At 46.7% G+C, this 24659-nt stretch overlaps 2 protein-coding genes across 9 annotated transcripts in view; one reads left to right on the top strand and one right to left on the bottom strand.

The window, feature by feature from the left end:
- The window catches only part of MYLK3 (myosin light chain kinase 3), a 38138-nt gene extending 18883 nt beyond the window's left edge, over positions 1-19255 (top strand). For 4 of the 7 annotated variants that reach the window (XM_081031644.1, XM_081031640.1, XM_081031642.1 and 1 more), the window contains 10 exons: positions 283-710; positions 2890-2995; positions 3305-3398; positions 3826-3935; positions 4600-4741; positions 9115-9185; positions 10358-10486; positions 11582-11734; positions 12652-12784; positions 13722-19255. In XM_081031644.1, the coding sequence (XP_080887770.1) occupies positions 283-710; positions 2890-2995; positions 3305-3398; positions 3826-3935; positions 4600-4741; positions 9115-9185; positions 10358-10486; positions 11582-11734; positions 12652-12784; positions 13722-13781 (1426 nt within the window). In that variant the 3' untranslated portion in view covers positions 13782-19255. The remainder of the gene's footprint in view (positions 1-282; positions 711-2889; positions 2996-3304; positions 3399-3825; positions 3936-4599; positions 4742-9114; positions 9186-10357; positions 10487-11581; positions 11735-12651; positions 12785-13721) is intronic. The other 3 variants (XM_081031643.1, XM_081031641.1, XM_081031638.1) reach the window with 1 other exon arrangement.
- Positions 19256-19586: 331 nt separating this feature from the next.
- On the bottom strand, positions 19587-24550 carry ORC6 (origin recognition complex subunit 6). 2 transcript variants are annotated; one of them, XM_081031636.1, is made up of 7 exons: positions 24199-24550; positions 23045-23174; positions 21716-21879; positions 21429-21518; positions 20958-21070; positions 20604-20672; positions 19587-20099 (listed from the first exon to the last, which is right to left on the bottom strand). In XM_081031636.1, the coding sequence occupies exons 1-7, from the start codon at positions 24261-24263 to the stop codon at positions 19978-19980; spliced, it is 753 nt and encodes a 250-aa protein (XP_080887762.1). In that variant the 5' UTR covers positions 24264-24550; the 3' UTR covers positions 19587-19977. The 2 variants fall into 2 exon arrangements, with proteins under 2 accessions (XP_080887762.1, XP_080887761.1); XM_081031635.1 differs by lacking the exon at positions 19587-20099 and having other exon boundaries at positions 20597-21070; positions 24199-24358.
- Positions 24551-24659: the final 109 nt, after the last annotated feature.

The following is a 24659-nucleotide window of genomic DNA, read 5'->3' as shown; positions in this document are numbered from 1 at the left end:
TCCATGGGATCCTGAGAGCTGATGGCTCCGCTGTCACTGAGGCCGGCCTCTCCCGCTGTCCTGTCTGGGCAGAGGTGGACAGGGATCCAGAGGGGCGGGGGCTGAAGTCCACTGGCTCCAACCTCAAGCTGTAATAACCATCCTCAGGGCCCTTTTTACAGATGAGAAAACAGGCCAAGCGGCCGTTGTCAGTGAGTGGCAGTAGCAAGCGTTTCAACCCAGGTGTGTTCTGACTCCAGAGTTTTTGCTTTTAACCTCAGGGCCATGTTTCTCTCTGCCCAGGATCTCCATCCATGTGCAGGAGACGGATACCCCTGGGGAGCAGCTCGTGACACGAGGGGGCAGCCTCAGACCCACACCCCCTGTGGAGGCTCCAGCAGCTGCCCAGGCAGGTGAGCAGGACCCACCTGGGCCCACGTGCTGCCCCCAGGTCCCTGAGACTGAGCTGGGAAAACAGATCCCAAAAGAAGCCAGTGAGATTAACCCACTGTGTGAGCTGAGCAGCGGTGGAGAAGCAAAGGCTGAGGAGAAGCAGCAGCCTGCGGCCGAAGCCACCCTGGGACCAAGTGGGGCCAGGAGGGACATGGGAGATGAAGGCCCAGAAGTAGGAAACCCTGAGTCTGGGAAGGACTACACCACCGGGGACCCGGACACAGCTGAGGACGGAAGGAGGACGCCCCCGGGAGCCGAGGCTGGCAGCGTGGTTCTGGGTAAGGGATGGCGCTACCGTGTGCCCCAGGTGATGGGTTTGGAGGGCCTACTTTTGGGGGACGTCCCTGCAGCTTCTGGGGAGAGGTAATGCCGCTCTGGGGCGTGCCAGATCTCAGCATCCTGCTGGTACCTCCCAGGGCTGAAGGGGCAGCGCAGAGCTGGGAGGGAGCCTGTGGGGCTCCGCTGGGGGATTTCTCAAAGCTCTTGCCTGCCTGAGCCTTCCGACCCTGCTGTCATTCTGGATGGAGACAGGCAGGTATATCCAGCCCGCTGTCAGCTATTTGCGCCCAGTTATAGAGAAGGGGTGGTCCGGCGCTGACCTGCTTTCTGTCCCAGTGGTGTGGGAGGCGTCCTTTGTTCCCGTGCCCCAAAGCCCTCAACTCCTCCAGTCTGTAGGTCACATGCCCTCATCCCACATGGCTGCAGCAAGGCCAGCCCTGGCTGGTTCCCTGGCCGGGAATTTCTGGAGGTCCCTGAGATGGGCTGTGTGTCCAGCAGGCATCCTGCTGCCCCTTGCCGTTCTGGGCTCTGTAGTCGCCGTGTCACCTTGGTTCCCCAGCTGCTGCTTCCCCCCTAGTGTGGCTGCGTCCAGATGTGGACACAGCTCCCTTAATTCCTGAAGCACAGCCAAGAGCAGGCTTTTGTGGGCCTGGGACGGTGAGATAAAGCCAACGTTAACCGAGGACTCACTGTGCCTCGCAGCCTAGTGCTGGCCTCCACCCTCTTACGCGTGGGGTGGGCGTACATGGAGACACAGGAGAGGCTGAGAAACACGCTCCAAGCCAGAGTCAGGGCTGCGGGAGCCAGGGCCTGACCGTGCCATCTGGCCCCAGGACCTTGCGTGCAAAACGCATCGCTCCACCTCCGCTCAGAACAGCAGGCGGCAAAGCCAACTTTAGACCAGAGTTGTGGATATGGAATCTGTTACACCACCTGGAATCTAGGCTCTCCCGACCTCTGTAGGGGCCCAGGAAAACAACAAAACTTCACAAATGTTACCCCTTGGAGCCCAGGGCTCAGGGAACTAAAAAGAAGGCACAATATGCTCTCAAACCAACTTCAAACTTCTACTTTGGGGAGCAGAAAGCTGTATTAAGACAAACCGAGCAGTGTTTTCTCAGTTTTGGAGGTATCGTGTTTCCTTGAAAAATAAGGCCCACCTGGACCATTAGCTCTAATGCGTCTTTTGGAGCAAAAATTAATATAAGACCCAGTATTATATTAATATTATATTATACTATACTACACTACATTATATAAAGACTGGATCTTATATTAAAATAAGACTGGGTCTTATATTAATTTTTGCACCAAAAGATGCATTAGAGCTGATGGTCTGGCTAAGTCTTATTTTGGGGGAAACATGGTAGTGGAGTTACCCCTGGAGTACTGAGTGTCCGTGACGGGGTCCAAACATGTCAGCCCAAGCTGCTGACTTCCCGTCATGGTGTCTTGCGGCCCTTACTGCATAGACCAGCCCATGTCATTATGTTTGCTGGGTGTTCTGCATTCTGTTTTATTTCTCTACTCGATTTCATGTGCCCTTTCCAGGTTCCTATCACCTCTGAAGGACAAGATTTAAAAAGATATCTAAACCGTTTTTATCTTTCCAAGGCCTGGCACCCTGCATTTCCTCTCCAGACCACTATCCACCCCCACCCCACCCCCAGGACTGACCCGCTAGGGGCTGCGTCACTGGCGCCCATGCCCTGTGCGGACAGACATCCAAGGGCAAAAGGAGAGGGAGGCTGGGAGTTTGTTTCTCCAGCTGCCTGCCTGGCATGCCGCCCTCGCTGGCCCTGCTGACTGTGGTCCTGCCATTAGACTGCTCCCTCGCTCTGCCCCACGTGCCTTCCGTTTCTCGCGGCCGCACTTACTACCCCCGGCCCCTTCCCGACTTCAGTGACTAGACTGGACATAACCTCTTCATGTTGCAATGAGCACTAGGTACCGGGAGACGCAAGTCGCAATCCCGTCTGTCACTGGGTCACTGTGACCTTGGGCCAGTTACCTCACGTCTCTGGGACTCAGCTTTCTCCTCTGCCATGGGTGACTCGAATGAGATGATCCTTGAGAAGGGCAAAGGGCTTGTCACTTGGACCCAGTGGGTCTGGGATGGGTAAATGAGATGTGGGGGCTGCACGCAGGAAAGCTCACAGGCTGTTGTGTCCTCCGCAGACGACAGCCCGGCGCCGCCAGCCCCTTTTGAGCACCGGGTGGTGAGTGTCAAGGAGACGCCGAGCTCAGCGGCTTACGCAGTGTGCCCGCATGGAGTCTTGGGGGGGTAGGTGGGCTTTCTGCTTTGACGAGGGGCGGAGCGGGAGGGCCGCCAGGTTCCCAGGAACTGGCCGACTGAGCCAGGGCCGGGAGTGAGCTACGCTGAACATATGAGTGGGCAGTCCACGGAGAGTGGGGTGAGCAGTGCAGGGGGCCCAGCTCTCCTCTAGGTCTTAGGTAGCCTGTGTGGAGTGGGGCGATGACGTGCTCACTCAGGGTGGAGGAGAGGTGGGACCAGAAAGCCCCGGGGACAGGACGGCCCGCCATGTCGGGGTGGACCTCGGGCGCTGAGCCTGCTGTGTCGTCGTGCCTGCAGGGGCCGCTTTGGTGAGGTCCACAGGTGCACGGAGAAGTCCACAGGCCTCTCGCTGGCTGCCAAGATCATCAAAGTGAAGAGCGCCAAGGATCGGGTGAGACACGGCCCCGGGCCACCTGGCCATCTCAGGACTCCTTCACTTCCTTCTCGGCCCCCTACCCTGGGCCCCACACTGCTGCAGGCCCCTCCGTGCTGAGCAGGAAAGCTGCCCACCTTTCCCGCCTCTTTTCCATGACTCCCACACCCCAGTTAGCAGGTCACCTCACATCCTGGGCAGCAGGGTCCTCCTGGACCTTCCTGGTTTCCTGCTTGGGCCTCCGGTTTCCTATCTGTGAAATGGGTGGGTCCCTTCTGTCGTCAGAACCCGGTTTGGGTGGTGAGTTGAAGAGACCTGGTGTGAGAGCAGGAAACAAGGGTGAGGGGCTGCACGTAGATGCGTCCATGCGTGTGTCTCGGGAGGCACAGCGGGCAACTCTTCCTGATCCGTTTCTTCAAACTCCTGTCTCCTCTGGCTCCGTAAGGAGGATGTGAAGAACGAGATCAACATCATGAACCAGCTGAGCCACGTGAACCTGATCCAGCTCTACGACGCCTTCGAGAGCAAGAACAGCTTCACGCTAGTCATGGAGTAGTGAGTGTGGGGGTGGGGCAGCTTCTCTGGCAGGCTGGGGGGCGGGATTCTGAGCAGAACCGTCCCCTCCCCCTCTCTGGGACATCCAGGGAATGTCCTCACCTTCTCTGCTTGGCCTCCAGTGTGGAGCACGGAGGACAAAGCATTTGTCACAAACCAGTAGCGAGGGAGCCTGATTTGACCTGCAGATGTGTGCCAGTGTGGCCTACACAGTTTGAAGTAGCTTTGATTTAGTTGTTAGCAGTTGGAAACAGGGAAACTTCCCATGAAATCCTAGATACCTGGCTTTTCTTGAAGATGTAAAAGACCTAGTGATGCTGGACCTGGAAATGGGTCTAACTTGCCCACTTGGGGTTCCTGCCGTAAGGTACTAACCGGGCCCTGTAGGTATAGGGTTTACCACCTTGGCCGAGGGCATCCAGAGTGAACCTAGGTTATCACGACTGCAGGCATCCCCGTCTTCCTTTTGGCCCGTCACTTCCTTTTTACCACCTGCACTCTGCACTGGGAATGGGCCAGAACAAAGGTCCCAGAAAAGCCCAGATGACAGCGGCACCCTTGCGCTCACCTGGGTCGGCCTATTTTAGCTCCTGAAGCTAAGGGTGGACAGGTGCTCTGAAAGCCTCGCTCAGTCCAGCACCTGACTCTCCCTTTGCCTTGGCAGTGTGGATGGGGGTGAACTCTTTGACCGGATCACAGATGAGAAGTACCACCTGACTGAACTGGACGTGGTCCTGTTCACCAGGCAGATCTGTGAGGGTGTGCATTACCTCCACCAGCACTACATTCTGCACCTGGACCTCAAGGTGGGTGCGTCCCCCGGCTTCCTTGCTGCTCTCGTCTCTGAGAGCTCTCTCTGTCCGCCGGCAATCCTGGCTTCCCTTCCTGGCTCTCTGCCATTTCCTAGTTCTGGAGTGTGGGCAGACAAGTCACATTGCCTTCCTGAGCCTCGGCTCTTCCAGCTGTGAAATGTGGATAGCGTACCTCTTGAAGCGTATTTGAAGTTTAAATGATAACAATGACTTTTTTCTTTAAAAGTATCTTTAAGATTAGTTCTGGAAAAATTAAAATAGGTAACAAATACAGACAGTATAGAAATGTATGAGATAAACTGTGAAGTTCTTCACACCCAGTCTCTGTGCTGAGAGGTTTTCTGTATTAGCAATTTGACATGACACACAAACACACACAAAGGGAATCAGATTGTGCACCTTGTCTGTAAACTTGCCCTTGTTAGTTCCCAGTACACTGTAGACATCTTTTCTCAGTCTCTTTAAGTGTCATGTGATATTCCATTGAATGAATGCAGTACACTTTCTTTTGTCTACTTGATGAAAAGTAAGCACTGGTCCATGGCAGCCTTTTCTTTCTTTTTATACATGGGTTTATTTCTGAGCTCTTTATTCTGTTCCATTGATCCATGTGTCTGTTTTTATGCCAGTACCATGCTGTTTTGATTACCATAGCTTTGTAATATAGTTTGAAACCAGGACATGTGGTGCCTCCAGGTTTCTTTTTTCTCAAGATTGCTTTGGCTATTCAGGGTCTTTGGTGATTCCATACAAATTTTAAGATTGTTTATTCTATTTCTGTGAAAAATGCCATAGGAATTTTGATAGGGATCGCATTGAATCTGTAGATTACTTTCGGTATTATAAACATTTTAATAAGATTAACTCTTCCAACCCTTGAGCACGAAGTATCTTACCATTTATTTGTGTCTTCTTCAATTTCTGTCATCAGTGTTTTAAAATTTTCAGTGCACAGATCTTTCACCAACTTGGTTAAATTTATCCTAAGTACTTTTTGCTTTTTGATGGCAATTGTAAATGGGTTTGTTTTCTTAATTTCTCTTTCTGATAGTTTGTTATTAGTGTATAGAAATACGACTGATTTTTGTATATTGCTTTTGTATCTTAATACATCAGTATATATTTTGTATCAAAATATACTGAACTTGTTTTTAAGTTCCAATAGTTTTTTTGGTGGAGTCTTTAGAGTTTTCTGTATATAACATTATGGCAAATAGCGAGTTTTACTTCTTCCTTTTTATATTTGGATGGATTTATTTATTTATTTGTTTATTTATTTATTTATTTATTTATTTATTACCTAATTGCTCTGGCTAGGACTTCCAATACTATATTGAATAGAAGTGGTGAGAGTGGGTATCCTTGTCTTGTTCCTAATCTTAGATGAAAAGCTAGAAGCTTTTTACCATTGAGTATGTTATCTGTGCTCATGTTATATAGGGCCTTTATTATGTTAAGGTACGTTCCCTCTATACCCAGTTTATTGAGGGTTTTTAATCATGAAATGGATTTTGGATTTTGTTAAGTGCTTTTTCTTCATGTGTGGAGAAGATCATATCACATTTATGCTGCATTTTGTTAATTTGGTGTATCACATTGGTTGATTTGCATATGTTGAACCATCTGTGTGTCCCTGGAATAACTCCCATTTGATCATGGTGTATAATCCTTTAAAGTATTGTTGAATTTAGTTTACTAATATTTTGTTGAGGATTTTTACATCTATGTTTTTCAGAGATATTAGTTTGCAATTTTCTTTTCTCATGGTGTCCTTGTCTGGTTCTGGTATCAGGGTAATGCTGGCCACATGAATGAGTTTGGAAGCGTTCCCTCCTCTTCTATTTTTTGGAAAAGTTTGAGAAGGATTGGTATTAATTTTTCATTAAATGTTTAGTAGAATTCATCAGTGAAGCCATCTGGTTCTGGACTTTTGTTTGTTGGAAGATTTTTGATTATTGATTCAATCTCCTTGCCAGTAATTGGTCTCGTTAGATTTTCTATTTCTTCATGATTCAGTCTTGACAGGTTGTATGTTTCTAGTAATTTATCCATTTCTTTTAGGTTATCCAATTTGTTAGCATGTAATGCATAGTAATCTCTTCTGATCTTTTATAGTTGTGTGCTATCAGTTGTAACATCTCTTCTTTTGTTTCTAATTTTATTTGAGTCCTCTCTCTTTTTTAAGTCTAGCTAAAGATTTATCTGTTTTGTTTGTTTTTAAATTTATTTTCAGATTTTATTGAGATGCAATTGACACATAACATTGTATTAGTTTAAGGTATACAACATAATGATTGATATATGCATATACTGAAAAATGATTACCACAATGTTTAGTTACATCCATCACCATCCATCATCATTACAATTTTAGTATGATGAGAATTTTTAAAATATTCTCTCTTAGCAACTTTCAAATATTCAATACAGTATTATTAACTATAGTCACCATGCTGTATATTACATCCCCAGAGCTTATTTATATTTAGCAATATTGAATAAGGGAAAAAGCGAGAAAACTCAAATTACTAAAATCAGGAATAAGAGACGGGACATTGCTATCAGCCTTGCAGAAATGATAAAAAGGATACTAAGAGAATACTCTGAAAAATTGTATGCCAATAAATCAGACAACTTAGATCAAATGGACAAATTCCCAAAAGACACATCCGACTGAAAAGTGATTGAAGAAGAAATAAAAATTCTGAATATAACAAGTGCTCAAATTAACATTAAAAAATACCCACTAAGAAAAGCCGAGGCCAGTATGGTGAATTCACTGGTGAATTCTACCAAATGTTTCAAGGAGAATAACAAACCCTTACAAACTCTTCCAAAAAATAGAACAGAAAGGAACACTTCCTTTCATTTTTTGAGACCAGTCTCTTATCCTAATACCAAAACCAGACAAAGACCCCACAAGGAAACAACAGAACAATATCCCCTATGACCATAGATGCAAAATTTCTCAATAAAATATTAGCAAACTGAATACAGCAACATATAAAAAGGATTATACATATCATAAAATAGGAATTATCCTAAGAATGCAAGGCTTGTTTAACATAAAAACCAACCAATGTACTATGCCATATTAAAAGAATAAAGGACAAAATCACATAATCATTTTAATAGATGCTTGACAAAATCAAACAACTTTTCATGATAAAAATCACTGAACCAACTGGGTATAGAAGAGAACGTTCTTAATCTGACAAAGGCTGTCTATGAAAAACCACAGCCAACGTATCTTATTTTGCTGTCTATAATGCGCTCCCGTGTATAATGCACACCCATATTTTTGGCCCAATCTTTCAGGGAAAAAAATCTTTTTAACTTTTTAATTCAAATTTTTATTTGTTTATATTTAGGTACTTGTTTTTTGTATTATAAAAGAATTTTAACATGTATGTTTTAACATATTATGGTACAAGAAATTTTATGTAGCAAATAATTACAAAACACAAGAACAGATACAAGGTACAAGAAATTTTATGTACAGCAACAAATTTACGGTATTCACACATAGAAGGTCAAGAACGTTTTGTCATTGCAAGTTCGTCAGTAAGTTCAAAAAAACCAATTATTGTATTGCAGGATATTATTTTGCATATGGATATTGCTATTGATTTCTATAGTTACACTTTTAACTCATAAGCATAAATAAAAGAATTAAAAATATTTATATAGATACGGAATAGATAAGGATGTCTGCTCTTGCCACTTCTATTAAACTTTGCACCTGAGGTTCTAACCAGGGCAGATAGTCAAAAAGAAATAAAAGGCATCCAGATTGGAAAGGTAGAAGTAAAACTCTCTACTCACAGATGACACGATCTTTCTTGTACATAGACAATCTCAAAGAGGGTGGGAGCAAACTATTAGGACTAATAAATTAGTTCAGAAAGGATTTAGTTGTCAACATTTAAAAGCATGGAATTTTCACATAAAAACTTGAGTTTCTGGCTTCTCTTGAGGACTGAGGAGCTGCATTCCTATGTGGCTGTGGCTTGAACTGTGCGGACGCTCCCCCTTACACAGCTCTTCCAGGTCCCCCCAGTGCATGCTACTTACGGTCACACAGTAGCCCATTTCATTATTTTCAATGTCTATCTATCATCTGTCTATCTGTCTATCTATCACCTATCTATCTATCTATCTATCTATCTATCTATCTATCTATCTATCTATCTATCTATCATCTGTCATCTATCTATTCACCTATTTACCCATCCCTGTAGGGCTGCCCTGAGCCATTCATTTCCCTTGGAGCCTGGGAAACTGAGGCCTCTTGACAAATCAGTGTGGGAGCTGCAGACCTTCTTAGCTGCTGATTGAGCCTAACCAGACTTTTCTTTCTTTCCCAGCCAGAGAACATCCTGTGTGTCAATCAGACAGGACACCAAATAAAGATCATTGACTTTGGGCTGGCCAGAAGGTAAGGTGGTTGTATTTTGGCACTTTGACAGAACTCCTTGGGACTCTTTGTGGCTTTCCCAGGCACGGTTACCCACAGCTCAGCCAATTTCTGAGTTTTGGGACTGACACAAGAAAGCTCTCTCAAGGAGAGGCTGGTAGTCCATTGTTACCACGACAGAGTGGGGGCTTTGTACTGTGAGCTCTGCTTCATCCTGGGAAAGTAGCTTCCTGGGTTGAGAGACTGGGCCTTCTTTCCCCAAGAGGGCCCCATTCCTTCTTCGCTTCAGCCATACGCCCTCACAGGTCAGTTGCCAGGGCAGGGGTGGACCACGCTGTCTAAGGAGGGCTTGAGCAATCTTCCTGCCACTGCAAGGCTGGGACTAGGTGAGACTTGCTGTTCCTCCACTGGGTGGTGTCGGCTGTGTGGGCTCCGGGTCTGTATTTGCCTGGCTCTCAGCAAACTTGGAAGAGAGGAGACTGCATTTTGGAAACTCACTTCCCTGGTTTAAGGCAATTGGGGCATGCTGGCAGTATATTCATATTGTTCTTCCCTGTTTCTCAGTGGCCTTATCTGTAAAATGGGGACAATGATTGTACCTGCTTCATAGGGCTGTTGTGAGGATGAGACGTTTATATATATAACACTTTTAGCATGGTGCCTGGCAAATAGGAAGTGCCTGTTTAATGGTGTTTTTTTTTAAATATTTAATTTTTTTAGAGCAGTTTTAGTTTCACAGAGAAATCAAGGGAAGAAACAAGAGATTTCCCACAGGTCCCCTGCCCCCACACATGCAAAGCCTCCCCCATCATCAGTGAGTATTGAGGAAGCTACATTGACACATGATAGTCACCCCAAGTCCACCCCCACTGCACACACCAGAGAGCCGACCTCCACGCACAGCTTCTACCCAATTTGTGCTCATTCACGTGGCTGCATGCCGAATAAGACGTGCTGATTTCCTCTCCTCCCCAGATTGTAAATGCCTGGAGGAGAGGGCTAGTTTTCTGGAGTTGGGCTCTGGGGGTGTGATGATTCCCCCGGAAACCATGTGTATGGTAGGATGTGAGGTCCAGACAACATGGCCCACAGGAAGGGTCCAGCTAGCTTCCACCAGCGACGAGTCAGAGCCTCCACATCTTCTCCCAGGGCTCACTCCGTGGTCCTCCCCGCCCCCCCCCCCCCCACACCAGGTACAAGCCGCGGGAGAAGCTGAAGGTAAACTTTGGGACTCCCGAGTTCCTGGCCCCGGAAGTCGTCAACTACGAGTTTGTCTCGTTCCCCACGGACATGTGGAGTATGGGAGTGATCACCTACATGCTGTGAGTGCCCAGGGCCTGGCTCCCGCTGGGCTGGGGGCCATCTGTCATAGTTTGACTAGCCTTCCAAGCAGCCACATTTTGAGTGCGAGTCATTTATTGGGGCGGTGTGCCCAGGAAGCCCCAACGGAGAGTGGGAGGTGAGATGGGGAAGGAGGGCTGCTGGTAACCACCGGTGGCAACTGATGTTTAATCGCCTGGGGCTCCGGGGTCCATCGGGGAACACTCTGGCAGGGCTGAGGGACCTGGGGTATGTACGAGAATACACCCACTCTGATCATTTACTGCTGTGGGCTCACCCCAGGGGCACTAACTCCCTGAAACAGTCCGATCCACGGGAGAGAAAGCGCTCCAGCAGAGAAATGCAGTCCAGGGGGCTGGCGCGCATTGAAGCTGTGAGGAGGGTTGCGCGGGGCAGGACGCCTGTCCTCTACCCGGCCCCTCCCCTGTGCTCCCTGTTTCCTGTGGGCTGGGATGTACAGGTAGGGCGCACTGCGAGGAGGTTTGTGCAGCGTCCAATCACCGTCCTGTCTGTGTGGACCACCCTCGCCTCTCTCCTCATAGGCACGTTGCCTCGCTCCCACTCTCACCATTGTGTCCCCACACTTAGTATGCCTGTGCTGCACCAGGTGGGGGAAGCTTGAGGCCCCACCCGGGCCAGCCAGTTAGGGTGTCCTGCCTCTCCTTACACTAGAGGAGCCAATGAAGTCAGTTTTCCTTTGCCCCTGTGGTCAGGTACTGTGGAGTGCCTGACCCGCCTCCACCTGGCGGTCTCAGAGACATGCTGATGAAAGTGTGCCTGATAAACAGACAACCTGGGTAGGGCTCCATTGTACTTTTTACTTCAGGGGAAGGGGAAGAGAGGTGAGCATTGACGGGGTTTATGTGAACGCTCTTTCTTGCTTCCATTTGTCAGTCCTTCCATGTCCGCCCGATTCCCGCTCCCCTTCCTGTGAGACGTAATGGGGGTATTACTGTTTTGAACCCTCTTGGTTTTGGTTAGTTCTGCCGGAACCTCGTAAGATTCCTCTCTACCCCATTGACAAGTGTTGGCAGACGTGGCTTATACATACTGACCGTCCTTTCTCTCCTCCGTAGACTCAGTGGCTTGTCCCCATTTCTGGGGGAGACAGATGCTGAGACCATGAATCTCATTGTCAACTGTAGCTGGGATTTCGATGCCGACACCTTTGAAGGGCTGTCGGAAGAGGCCAGGGACTTCGTTTCCCGGTTGCTGGTCAAAGAGAAAAGGTACCTTTATTGCTTGTCACTCGCCAACCGTTCTGATGGTGCCCGCTGATTGGGGGCTGAGAAGTTTTGGGGTGCTGGGCAGGTCCTTTCTTCCTGTAGACCGGTTCTGTCCAGAATTTCTTAGGCTGCTACTTCTTTGGAGCAAAAGAGGTAGCAGGGAAAGTGACAAAGGAAATCAATTAGAAAACAAACACTAGGAGGAGTTTTAGAATGGACCATATTTAGAAATTAGTCCTATTCCCAAGTTATCACTTGTAATAAGCTAGTGTTGGGGAAAAAGTTGAGATCTGCACGTGCTATTTCCCAGAATAAAGGCCAGAAAACCTCATTTCTAGATGAAGAAGGCCTGCCTAGTTTTCAGCAGCCGTCACAGTCCTGGGTGGAGCCCTCAGTTGTCTGATTCTCAGACATTGGGAATAGCCGCACGTGACCCAGGAGTGAGGCCCGAGGGTCTGGGCTCTGAGAACGCATAGTTCCCTGGCCTTCACTCTTTTGTTTCTTTCTGATTGTGAAAAGTATGGGAGGAAAAATATTTCTAATTCAGATGAACCAGTTAACGTTTTTCTGGAAGGAGAGGTGAGCTGCTTTACAAGGCTCATGGTCTTTTACTTCTTAAGAGCAACTCCAGATACAGCTGGGCTTCCTGCAGCCCTGTCTGGACCCCCCCACCCCCTCCCTGGGAGGTGGCAATTAATCACTGGGATAAGTCCCTCTACAGAGCACAGGGAACATCTTGCTGAAGACTTTCTCGAACTTCTAAGGAGGGGAATTTTAGACGTGAGGAGTTCCCTTTTTGGGAATCTGCCTACATGGTTAATCTGGTCCACTGACTCAGGCATCCCACCCCACTGAACTAGTGTTTGCAAAACCGGAAGGGCAGCACCGACTAAACATCTCGTCCGTGTTTGATTTTACAGCTGCAGGATGAGTGCCACACAGTGTCTGAAACATGAGTGGCTAAATAACTTGCCTGCCAAAGCTTCAAAATCCAAAGTTCGTCTCAAATCCCAGCTATTGCTGCAGAAATACATGGCTCAGAGGACATGGAAGGTATCTTATCCTTTTCGTAAAGGCAGCATTTGTCTTCCTAATATATCCTTTGAAGGAATGGTAACTAAGTTTTTAATTACATTTTTGACTCTAAATAGAAAGATTAAGAGAAACGGAAAAAAACCTCTCTTATGGTAAAACCTGTTAACTTGAGTGAAAAAATGCCACAGACCAAAAATGACTGGCATAAAAGTGGCATTTAGTTTGTACTTACATTGACACTTGAAGTGACAGAATTAAGTTAGAGCACATTCTCAGTGACAGTAGTAATGGGTTGCTGGGAAGTAACTGCTTGTAGTTTGAAGTGCAATTCCATCATGTTTCAGAAGTAGGGGCTGGGAAAGCCCTATTAAAAAGCTTTATAATTTTGTTTACAACAGGACTCTTTGGTACCAAGGACGTAAAACCTATCTTAAAAACCATTGTCCTCCAGGGAAGGGACTTTCCAGCATTTTGATATTAACTCAGGTCCTTGTTAAAAAGCAAAATTCTTTACCTAGAGAACCAGTGCCCACGTTTCATAAGCACGCACACACTTAGGAAACAAAAATATCCCATTTGCTTAACAGAGTGTGATGTACTTTGATGTTTTCTATTCTGTGATACTTGGTTTCATTCAAAAAATTCTGGTCTTAAGCTACTAATTTCATGACCCACTGGTGGTGTGTGAGTCACAGTTTGGAAAACACTGTTCTAGGGTGCTCCCTCGTTCATGTAAAAAGGATAACATATGTTCTCACTTCATACTTGCTCCAGAAGGTCCCCTAAAAGTCACATCACCGTTCTATAATTTTGCTGTAATCTTCTTTTCCCCTTTAGGTTATAGGTTTTAAGCAAACCCAAATGCCTAACTTGCTGAAATCTTTTTATTGTTTCTCTTAAAACAATTGGTCTAAAAATGCTTTCCCCCCCTTTTTTTTTCTCTCCTTATCTCAAGAAACATTTCTATGTGGTGGCTGCTGCCAACAGGTTAAGGAAATTTCCAGCTGGTCCCTAATCCTCGCTCTGCTGCTCCCACAGGCTGAGAAATGACTGAGGCCAGTGGTGAAGTGATGACTCAAGATTTTAAGTAATCTGGCCTTTTAGTAATATTGACTCCAGTGATTTTGTAAAACAAGGGTTATGCGTGCTACCTTCCTTGTGGGTGAAAGGTGGCTGTAAGGAAAGTGACTTAAGGACGTTTTTCTGCCTCGTAAGGTCACTTAGTTTGAAATGCTGTGTTTACTTTCCAAATATCCCTACTTTGGGTGATAAGTGTAGGTGTGCTGTGGGGAGGTAGGGAAGCTTCTATTTTGCGTATGTCACATTGAAATTCTAAACATTAAAGAACGCAAGAGATTGTTACACGGGGCGTGTTATTCAGAGTTACGGCCTTCAGTACACAGAACGCCGAGGATCTGGATTTGCTCAAGTGTGACTGGCCTTTCATTGCACTGCCCGCTGTGGTGCAGAGGTATGTGGGGTTAGGGCAGTGGGCCTCAAACCTTTCCTCACTTGTGCTCCCTTTTGAGAATCAAAACATGCGTCCTTTAACAGTCTTTGTAATTTCAAAAGACACCAGCTGTCATGGCAACATCAGAACAACGATCATTTCGAGTGTACTTTTAAAATCTGTACCCACCTCGGCCCTCTCCTCATTCTGCCGTCCTGGTCCGCCTCCCTCAGGCATGAATCTGTGGTCTAGTAAGTCTGGCAGCTGATATGCAGTGTGGGAAAGAGGCAAGAATGCAGTGACTTCCAGCTTGCTGAGAAAAACAGAGGCATACGCCAGGAGAGGACGGGGCACTGCTCTCCTAGCGACTTTCAGTGTTGTCACTTAGCTGACTTATAAAGTGATTAACAAGGAGTAAGTGCTCTATGATTCACAAGTACAGGTCCTTTTAATTGCCTGACGTTTGTGCTGTTCCCCTGACCTCCCAGGTGAGCAGTTTTAGGGGGAGTTGTTAAGTAGCCGTGCAACAGTCTCATAGCCTTTCAGGATTTTTGTCCAAATAAAGACTTTTGGCAGAGGACACAGACGTGGGGAGGGAGGCAGAAGGTGGTGGAGAGGTTAATGCCACAGCTCCAGGTCTCGAGCTGACTGCCCTCTGGAACGCTTACCCTCGCGGGGAACTAAGATTCCAGTGCAGCATGTCCAGGCCTGCTCCAAGCCGGCCCGCTGACGGATGAACACCGGAGCGGGCCCGGGAAGCCTCCCTTTCCTGAGAGAGGAACCGTGACCCCGTCAAAGCATCAGTTACCGCTCTGAAAAAGGCTTTTGAGGACAGCCTGCAGAAGGCGCTAGAGAGGACGGATGGCTTCTAGTTCTGTCTAGTTCAGTTCTCTGGGAATGGTCTGCGTCTTCCCCAGAAAACTGTACTTGGTCTAGAAAACCACTGTCCGACAGAAATACAACACGAGCCATATACGCAATCTAAAAATTTCGAATAGCTCCTCCCAAAACACAAAACCTGGTGAAATTAATTTTAGTAATTTATTTAACACAAGAATTCAAAAACATTATTTCAATATGTAAGCAACATAAAAATTATAATGAGATACTTTATATTCTTTTTTTCATAGTAAGTCTCCAAAATTGGATGTTTCAATTTAGGTGCTGGGTTTTCATCAGATATACTTAATTTGTATTTAGAGTTCATAAAATTTACTGTGGAAAATATACTCACATGCTCAAGTTGTTCGAAACATCTGAAACATTTTCTAATAATTGAATTAAACTTCCAGTTTTACATTTAATTAAAACGAAATAAAATTAGAAATTCAGTTCTGTAGTTGTTATTAGTGACATTTTAAGTGCTGAATAGACACATGTGGTTAGTGGCTTCTGTACTGGACAAGGCAGATATAGAAAGAATCCTTTATCAAATCCTAGTTTATGTTTTCTTCTATATGCTGTTCTTTACCTAGAGAAAGAAATTCTCTCCCAAACCCCCTTGAGGGGTTTATTTAGGTCAGGCTCAAACAACTGAGAGGTAATGTGGATTTTAGCTTCCTTTATCTGAAATTCGAGTGGCTTTTATGAAGCTTTAATTTTCTGGATATTTTTAATTCTGTGCTTTGCTGGTGTGTACTTAGCTCAAAAAGGTTTTAGACTATAGCTGTGCCAGTATCAACTATTTGTAATGGGAGTTTTCCGTTTGAATGAGCAGTCACTGGACACTGCTGGGCAGAGAAACTGGAAAACGTAGTCAGGACCCACTTTCTTCACCTATCAGATTGGTGACGGTATGGGGAAATGGAAATTTTCCACTCTTGATGGGTATGCATCAAAATAAAAGCCATTCCCACACTTTCACCCAACAATTCCATTTCTAAAATTTATCCCTCAGCAATACTTGAACTAGTGGACAGAGATTTATGCAAAATAATATTTATTCCAACAGTGTTGCAAACAACCCAGTGAAAACAGCCAGCGGGTTTAGTTCACTAAGTTTTGCCACACGAATATAGGGGAATACCTTGCAGCTGTTAAAGACACAGCTACATGCATGGACAGCCAGCTTTCCTTTTTTCTTTTGTTTTTTGGTTTCAAACAGAGCTAGGATATTTGGGGAGATCTTGTTTGAAGGCAGTGACTTGAAATTGAAGCTATTTCATAATTTTGCTCCTCAGAGGTAACGGAGAAGCTAATTAGGTTGAAGCTTCAGAGACCCTCTGAGGCCGGGGGAGGCGACCTTGCAATCTGTTGACACAGTCGTATGTTACACAAATTCTTAAAAAGTAAGGTATTTAAAAATTCATTTCCTTAAAGAGGGTCCCCCATGTTATATAAGCTTCTAGCCCCACGAAACCTCCTATCAAATCCAAGCCGTTTAAGTAATCAGTGATCCATGGGTTAGCTCACTTAAAAATCCTTGTGTTGATGTAAGGAACGTCTAAACCTATATGGAATTTTTATGAGTTTATTTTAGCCAAACTGATGATGGGGAACAAGATCTGCAATGCTTCTAACAACCATCTTTTCATTACAAAAAAACTATAGGACATATATATGGCATCATCCTATTTGTGGAGAGACATGCTTATACGTGCATTAACATTTTCCAGGATATGCAAGAAACTTCCCAGTGGGGTATGGAAAGTGGATGATAGGGCAAAAGGAATTCCACTTTTTGCTTTATAACTTTCTGAATCATTTGAATGTTTTTCTTTTTTATAATGAGCATGTGTTGCTTTTATAATTAAAAATTAGCAACCCAGTTGTCATGTGTGGACCTTGTTTTACTGTGATTTGAGCAAACAAACAGTAAGAAGATATTTTAGAGACATCCAGGGAAAAATAATTCTAAATTGCATGTGTGGTGATAGAATTTCTATTGATTTTGTGAGGTGTGATGATGGTGGTGTGATTGGTTACTGTGTAAGTGAAATGACCTCAGGAAAAAAGGGAGACACAGGAGTGTCGTTAAGCAAGTGTTGGGTGTGAGTGATCAGTACGTGGTTTCATTATGTTGTCCTCTTTACTGTTGTGTATATTTGAAAGCTTTCATGATAAAAAAGTTTTTAAGTCAGTTTAAACCATGAGGATCTGTTAAGAACTGAGCTTCCAAAGCCTTTACAACAGTATTGAAACCCGTGGACTTAGGAAGCAGTAAGCTTCCATCACTGGGAGTATCTGAACGTGCTGGAAAATTGCTGTGGGAAGAATTCCTTCCCTCACAGGACATTTGGACAAGATTGCTTTAAGAAGTTCCTCTACCCCCCACTAATTTAAGAGATAACCAAGTACCTACTATGTTCCAGATAAACCAAATAATTATCACTACCTACTTTCACGGCATAGAGGGGGGAAAAATGTCACGAACTGTACTTTGATTTACATTTATGGAATCAACAGTGAAAGGCAACCTATGAAATGGGAGGAAATATTTGCATCATAAATCTGATAAGAGGTTAATTATCTAGACTATGTAGAGAACTCCTACAACTCAACAACAACAAAAAACCCCAAACCACTCCGTTCAAAAATGGGCAAAAGACTCTAATAGAATGTTTTTCCATAGAAGTAGACAAATGGCTGAAAGCACATGAAAAAGCGCTCAGTCATCATCAGGGAAACGCAAATCAAAACCAGTGAGATGGCACCTCATATCCATTAGGATGGGCTGCTATCAAAAAAAGAAAAGTGTGGGTGGGAGGTGGAGAAACTGGAACACTGTACTGTTTGTGGGAATGTGATACGGAGAACAATGTGGCAGTTCCTGACAAATGTAAACATAGAATTAGCACATGATCCAGAAATCCCACTTCTGGTTTACATCCAAAGGAATTGAGAACAGGGTTGCAGATTGATATTTGCACCCTCACGTACATAGCAGCGTTGTTCACAATCGCCAAGAGGTGGGAGCAACCCGTGTCCATCAACAGAGGAGTGGATCAACAAAATGTGGTCTGTCCACAGCCTTAAAAAGGAAGGCTATTCTGACACCTGCTACCACGTGGAGGAATCTCGAGGACATGATGCTAAGTGACATAAGCCAGTCAAAACAACAAATGCTGAATGACTCCACCTATAGGAGATACCAAGAGGGGTCAAATTCAGACAGAAGTAGAATGGTGGTTGCCAGGTGCTGGGGGAGGGGAGTGTTTAATGGATCGTCAGTTTTGCAAGATGAAGAGTTCTGGAAGTCGATTGTGTAACAATGTGAATGTCCTTCACATTACTGAATTGTATACTTAAAAATGGTTAAGATGGTAAATTTTATGTTATGTGTATTTTACAATTAAAAAAAAAGTGAATGTGTTTAACTTTACCTGAAGAGTCAATAGCTTCTGACCGAAAGCTAGAAATTTAAATCTTGGTGCCAAATAAAAACAAATCATATACCTGTTTAAAATAAATGAGGAAAAGACTCACTTATCCATTCTAGGTCAAAGTAGTAACAAGAGCTGTTATTTGGTGACTGTCTTCTAATGGTGCATGCACTTTGCAAATATTACCTTTAATTCTCACCAGGTAGATAATATCTCCGTTTTATAAATGAGGAAATGGGGGCTCTTTAAGGCTTTGGAATTCCCTTAGAGTGGAAGTGACAGAGCCAGAATTTAAATGCCAGTGTGTGTGGTTCAGTCCCCTCCACCACAGGCTGGCTGAGTATTATGCCTGCTGGGATCACTCGTGTGGCATTTCTTTAGCCTTCGCCTGCTCAGTGTCACATTTAGCACCCCAGGTATGTGTAGCAGGCATTATGTCTCACTTATAACAGATCAAAGGCAGCCACTGTCATTGATAACCATTCTGAATAGGTTTTTAAAACTTAGTTGCAGTCACTTTACTGCATTCTTCACGGAAATATTTAGCTAGATCATGGATTCCTAATTTTAGTTAAAGTCATGTCTGGCGTGATACATCAGAGGCAACTTGTCTTCATAAAGGCCCTTGCCCATTGTTTTAGAGTAAGTAGTAGTTAATAAGGTTACATTTTTTTAGTATGTGGATATCAGAGAAAATAAACGTCGGTCCCTTTGGTTAATATGGTGTTAATGTGTAATTCATTATGTGAGCCTCTGTCGTGAGTTTCTCTCTAATTTTACGAAATACTAATAGCAGATACTGTGCCAAATGGTCTGCTTGGATTCGCTCAGAACTCATCCAAATGAGTAGACACCATTTTCAGTCCTACTTATGGGAGAGGCACAGGGAATGAATGGCTTCGCAGGTGCCAAGTGGCTGAACAGGGTTTTACCGGGCAGTGATGCCGGAGCCGTGCTCTGGGAGCAGTGGTGTCCAGCCACGTGGCTTTCTTCCTGCGAGAACAGACAGCTTCCCAACCCTAACCCCAAACCGACAACAAAGGCACTTGAATATATATAAAAGCATTTATTAACTTAAGTGTATCATATATTGATACAGCCAAACCAAGAAACTTCTGCAAAAGCTTAAGTAAAAACTGAGACTCCATTCAGCCTGAATGCCATAGGACAGGGCAGCCTGGATGGGATACGAGCCCTGTCTTTTGCTTAAAATGAAAGGGTGAAATGGCTCCAATCCCATTCTGCAGGAGCGCAGACCTGCGGGGAGCCAAGGTGGTGCCACAGGCATTGTGCTGAGCCCGTCGGGGCCAGCCTGCTGCCCAGAACTCGTCCCTGTGCACTTGTTACTGAGGCCGCAGGCTGAGGGTCTTGCTCTAAAAGTCCAAACACAATTGCAAAGCCAAGTCCCTCGGTAGCACACAGCAGTCTGGGAGCTGGAGTCACTCTGCGGTAGCCTTTTGTGCTCTGGCAGCATTTTCCAGGATTTCCCTTTTCCACTCTTCATAGTCCTGCATCAGATCATCTTGCGGCTTCTGTGGGACCTCGATGGCCTTTCCTACTTCTGTGAGAGAAAAATTTCAATAGTGTTTCAAAATTCTCATGTTTACACATGAAGCAAGGAAAAAAGGAAACCTTTGAAAGCGTCTGATCATTACGGTAACAGGGACACTGCAGCCAACGCGTCAGCCTCTGGTTCTTCCACCCCACACACTCTTAAGACATCCTGATTCGAGTGAACATTTGTCAGGCGTTTGCCTTGGGCCTGACAGGCACTGAACCGAGCACCTGCATTCCGCCCTCACAGTTCCGAGAAGTGGCTGCCAACATGAATCAGCTGTATAGGTTTGGAAAGGGAGACTCACAGAAAGTCAGTGATGCCCCTGAAATTACAGAGCCGGCGGTGGTGAAGCGGGATGTGCCCCTGGGCTGTCTGGCTGCAGGTGTGCTCTCAGACGACACGCCTGCTAACCTGTCCCTGAAGCAGCACACGACTGCTCACTGCTCAGAACCCACTGTCCACTATCCGCTGCACTAATGGTGGTCGGCCAGTGTCGGGACATCTTACCCTTTGCTGGACCTTCAGTCACTGTCTTCCTTTTCTTCCGGGGTGGACTAGCTGAATCTTGAGGCTCTCCTTGAAGGAAAAAAGTGTCATCCAGGTGAATTTCCTCCTGTTCCCAATTTCAGTCTTTGGGCATGTTTTAGATGACAAAAACTAGAAACCTTGACTGACCCAATACTAGGATAAGGAGAAGTAAATGAGCTTGGCCCTTCTCTTGGCTTTGGCTTCTCCTGTCAGACTTGAGAATTACTGTTACTGCAGCTTTTGCATATGGAGGCTGGCATTTAACATTGAAGCCTGTTAACAGAGAATCTACAACCTTTTCGAACATTCCGGAAATATGGAATGAATACTCACCGTTCATCTGCTGTCCGATCTTCTCTAATTGTTTACATAGTCGATCAAATATGGCTTTTTTAACACCGGATATGGCTACCATTTTATTTTTATCCACCTTTATCTTTAAAATCCTACAAAAGAATTTGATAAATTACTGCTCTTAAGACCAGTAAAGTTTTTTTTTTTTTTAAACGACTGGAAAATCACAGTGGCCACTGTTTCAACGACAGACTCCATCAATTATTAAAGGCAGACTTTGAAATCAGAATACTCAGCTTATATGCACGCTGCCACTTGGCAAGTGCACTGCTGGCAGCGGTACTCCGCGTTGTCAGCCGTATCGACAGATAAGCTGGATCCGTGGCCACTACCCCTAATGCCACTCATACGAGAAACTAGGCTGAGTTGAAAGAAAAAGTAGGACTATGTGGGCATGGGCAATGCACTTGTGAACTGTGGGCTTTTCTGAGTGTTCAAAGGCACACTTACTTGCACGCGGAAAGCAGGGCAGCCGTGGTGAAAAGCGGCCTGGATAAGTCAAGATCCACTTGTTGTGTTTGTGGCAGATGGGACTCATAGCTGAGGGAAAGCAGTGTTTGCAGAATTACTGGCTCAAAAATATTAAGGCTGAAAACGCAAATCAGAACTTAAAGCTATTCAAATGCATGATATATGCCTGGGACTTCAGCATATTAGTTAGTTTTTAACCCAACAGTGGATAACTTTGCTTTATGTATCAGTATAAATTTTCAGTGAAGGTTCTTTATGCCTCGTACCTTTGTAGTAACTTTGCAGCCATGCTTACTGCTTCAGTGCAACTAAACTGCACAGCTAGGTCTCTTATTCCGATATTGGAATTTAGGCCCAGTAAACACTCCAAAGACTTAAGACAGCTCTGATATATCTTCTTGTTCAAACCAGAAAGTTTAGTTAAATAAGCCTTTGAAAGGAAAAACACACAAATCATAAAAATCGTTAAGTTCTTTGTAGCAGTGCCTCAGTTTTTCAAATTCATTCATTCAGTCTGGGGCAAGTCACTCTACTTGAAGGTTTAGCTTCGTTTAGTCAACAACAAATAATCATGTCAGGTAAAGTTCTGTTCTCAAGGAGCTTGTGCTTTAGAAAGGCAGGTAGGCATATGCACAGACAATTTAAAAAACAACAATGTGTTACTACAGCCAAGCTGGGAATAAAAAAACAGGAATTGCATATATAGTCACCCATTTCTTAACGAAGGGGATAGCATGCAATTCACTGGGAAAAGGAAGGAGGGAAAGAGTGGGAGAGGGGCGGGGAGGGGGAGTGTGTGGAGGAGGCACAGGGACAGGAGAGGGAAACCAACTCTGCCTGGGACAGTCAGACAAGCTCCATAAAGGATGGAACAGCAATGCAGGCTCATGGAAGGCAAACAGGAGCTTGCCAGGAGAGCGTTCCAGCTTAAACAAAAAGTTGGTGCATTTACAAAGCCACACGCCACTCAAGTACATGGTCTGTTAAGTGAACGGTGTGGCTTGAGGTTACTGTTGAAGAGACGCTGGAGAGTCTGATGGTAACGGGGAGCCAGCTCACTGGGAGCCAGGGGTGTTTTTCATGCCTCATTTACTGAATGTATCATTAAGTGACAGGTGCGGGCTCAAGTATATTACACACAGGAGACAATAATCCAGTGACTGGATATTATTCCCACTTTAGGGATGAGGAAACTGAAGGCTCAGAGCTAGCAACTGGCCGTGCTGAGATCTGTTCTCAGCATGTGACCCTTCCTGAGTCCGTAGCTTGTGTTCTCAACCCCTGTACTAAGGGAAGGAGACACGTGGTTTTAAATTCCGTGCTTTCGGAGGAGGAGGTGAGCGGCGGTGTGGAGCGTGGTTCTGAGTGAAGAAAGACGGGGTCGGGGGAATGAGATAGTAAAGAGTAAAAAGGACGTGGCAAACATTTCTTTGCTCTCCGCCTCGTCAAAATGGTTTTCAGATTCATCTAGAAGGACAACATACGATGATGGCCAGGCAAATCCTAAACTGGTCTAGTCCAACTGGAGATTAAAACGTACGATGAAGCTTTGACGTGGCAGTGGGTCATTCAGACATTCAAAGGGACCTGCTCACCCTGTCCAGGGGACACTTCGTACGGGAAGCTGCGAGGTCCAGGCACATGACTGCGCTGCAGGTCTCCGTGGTACGTGCAGAGAGGCCGGTACACCTCACGCGGGACAGTCGCAAGTACTCCTCTGCTTTCCTGCTCAGAAGGACAGCACGGTCACTAAGACTCTTCACCAGACGTCTGCCCAACACTTTGGTAAACGACGACTGCAGCCGGTGGCGTCCCCTGCTGAGTGTGACTCGTATGCACACGTGTGTGGGGCTGGGAGTGAAACGCACGTCCTGTGGGGAGCGTGGGGGCTCCGACCGCAGACCCCAGACCCCGCTGTGCTCCAGCGCTTCGAGGCAACAGGGGGTCCTTCGCTTCCCCCGGAAAACAGCGCCGCCGTCAGCGTCCCATCGCCGTCACCGCGGGACCAGCAGCGGCCGCAGCGGAGACGGGGCTTTCTCCTCCGGGCCTCCTTCTGCAGCAGCGGTTCTCACGGCCACGGCCACGGCCACGGCCGCGGGGCTGTGAGAGCAGGTCGCCGCCGCCCGTGCCGTCTCCCATCAGGAGGCCGGGGGCAGCGCCAGAACGTGCATTTGGGACAAGCGCCAGGACCGATGTGCTCAGCGATGACCAAATCCAAGAGGCCTCGCTTCCAACCGATAAGAAGCGCCCCTCCCTCCCCTCCCTGCCCCCGACGCCCCGCGCCGGGCCCCGTCCCGCGGTCACCGGCTTTAGCCACCACGGCTACTTCCGAGCCCGCACCGCGCCCCGGCCCCGGCCCCCTCAGGGCGTTGGCACAGGCTGCGCCCCGCCGGGGCCGCCCGTCCCCCACCTTCCCGTGGCGGGCACCCCGCACCACTCGGGTCTCGGCGCGTCACCCAGCGCGCTGCGTGCACTTCCCGCCATCACGGGCGGACACCGCACGGGGCCTGCGCCCGTCTGTCTGTTCGCCGCTGCCAACAGGCTCCCCGCAAGCATCCGAGGAGCGACCGACGTGGTCCGTTTCCCTCTCCCACGCACGCGCAGGCCACGGAGTCGGCCGTTCCGAGGGACGTCTACACGAGACCACCGCCGGGAAGGTTTTCCTGACACGCGGCCTAAATCCCGCGGGAGACAAGCGGCTCTCGCTTGGGGAGGGCACAGAGCCGCTGGCGTGCGCGGCCGTACTCACCGCAGCACTTTGGGCTCGGCGATGCCCAGGCGCGACGCCAAACGCGGGATCAGCCCAGACTCCATGGCGCACAGTAGAAATACACGCGCGCACAGCAGCCAAGCGACGAAAGCCGCGCGCAGCCGTCGCGGCCGCCAGTGAGGGCCAGGCCCCACCCCTCTGCCCTATCTGGGTTGGTTGGCACGAGAACGTGAGCCCGCCCCACACACCAATCCTGGTCTCCCTTGTGCGCGTGCGCACCGTGAGTGCACATGCCAGGGAAGAGGGCGAGTACGGACAACCAGTTCCGATTCCTTCCAGTCCTCCGTTATTGACAAATTCGACAAACGCTGCCTTTCCCTCTTGCTGTCTCCTTCCCGGTGCCGAGCGAATGCCCCCTACTCTGCACCGCCCCGCCCTCTCCCCCACTGTGGAGAGACTGGCTGGCGCCTAGGTCCGTCAATCCAGCGATAAGTGACAAG

This window comes from Rhinolophus hipposideros, assembly GCF_964194185.1.
Source record: "Rhinolophus hipposideros genome assembly, chromosome: 21".
NCBI classification, from domain to species: Eukaryota; Metazoa; Chordata; class Mammalia; order Chiroptera; family Rhinolophidae; genus Rhinolophus; species Rhinolophus hipposideros.
The sequence above is the reverse complement of the archived record's forward strand: the minus strand, read 5'-3'. Positions and strand labels throughout refer to the sequence as shown.

Bases quoted from the DNA above. Each gene is read 5' to 3' on its own strand.
- ORC6 (XM_081031635.1), bottom strand. From the start codon at position 24,263: ATGGAGTCTGGGCTGATCCCGCGTTTGGCGTCGCGCCTGGGCATCGCC. The intron at 23,175-24,198 runs GTGAGTACGGCC...CCTTCTGAGCAG, and splicing joins GCCGAGCCCAAAGTGCTGCG to GAAAGCAGAGGAGTACTTGC. The intron at 21,071-21,428 runs GTAAGTGTGCCT...ATTCTTTTGTAG, and splicing joins GCCCTGCTTTCCGCGTGCAA to GATTTTAAAGATAAAGGTGG.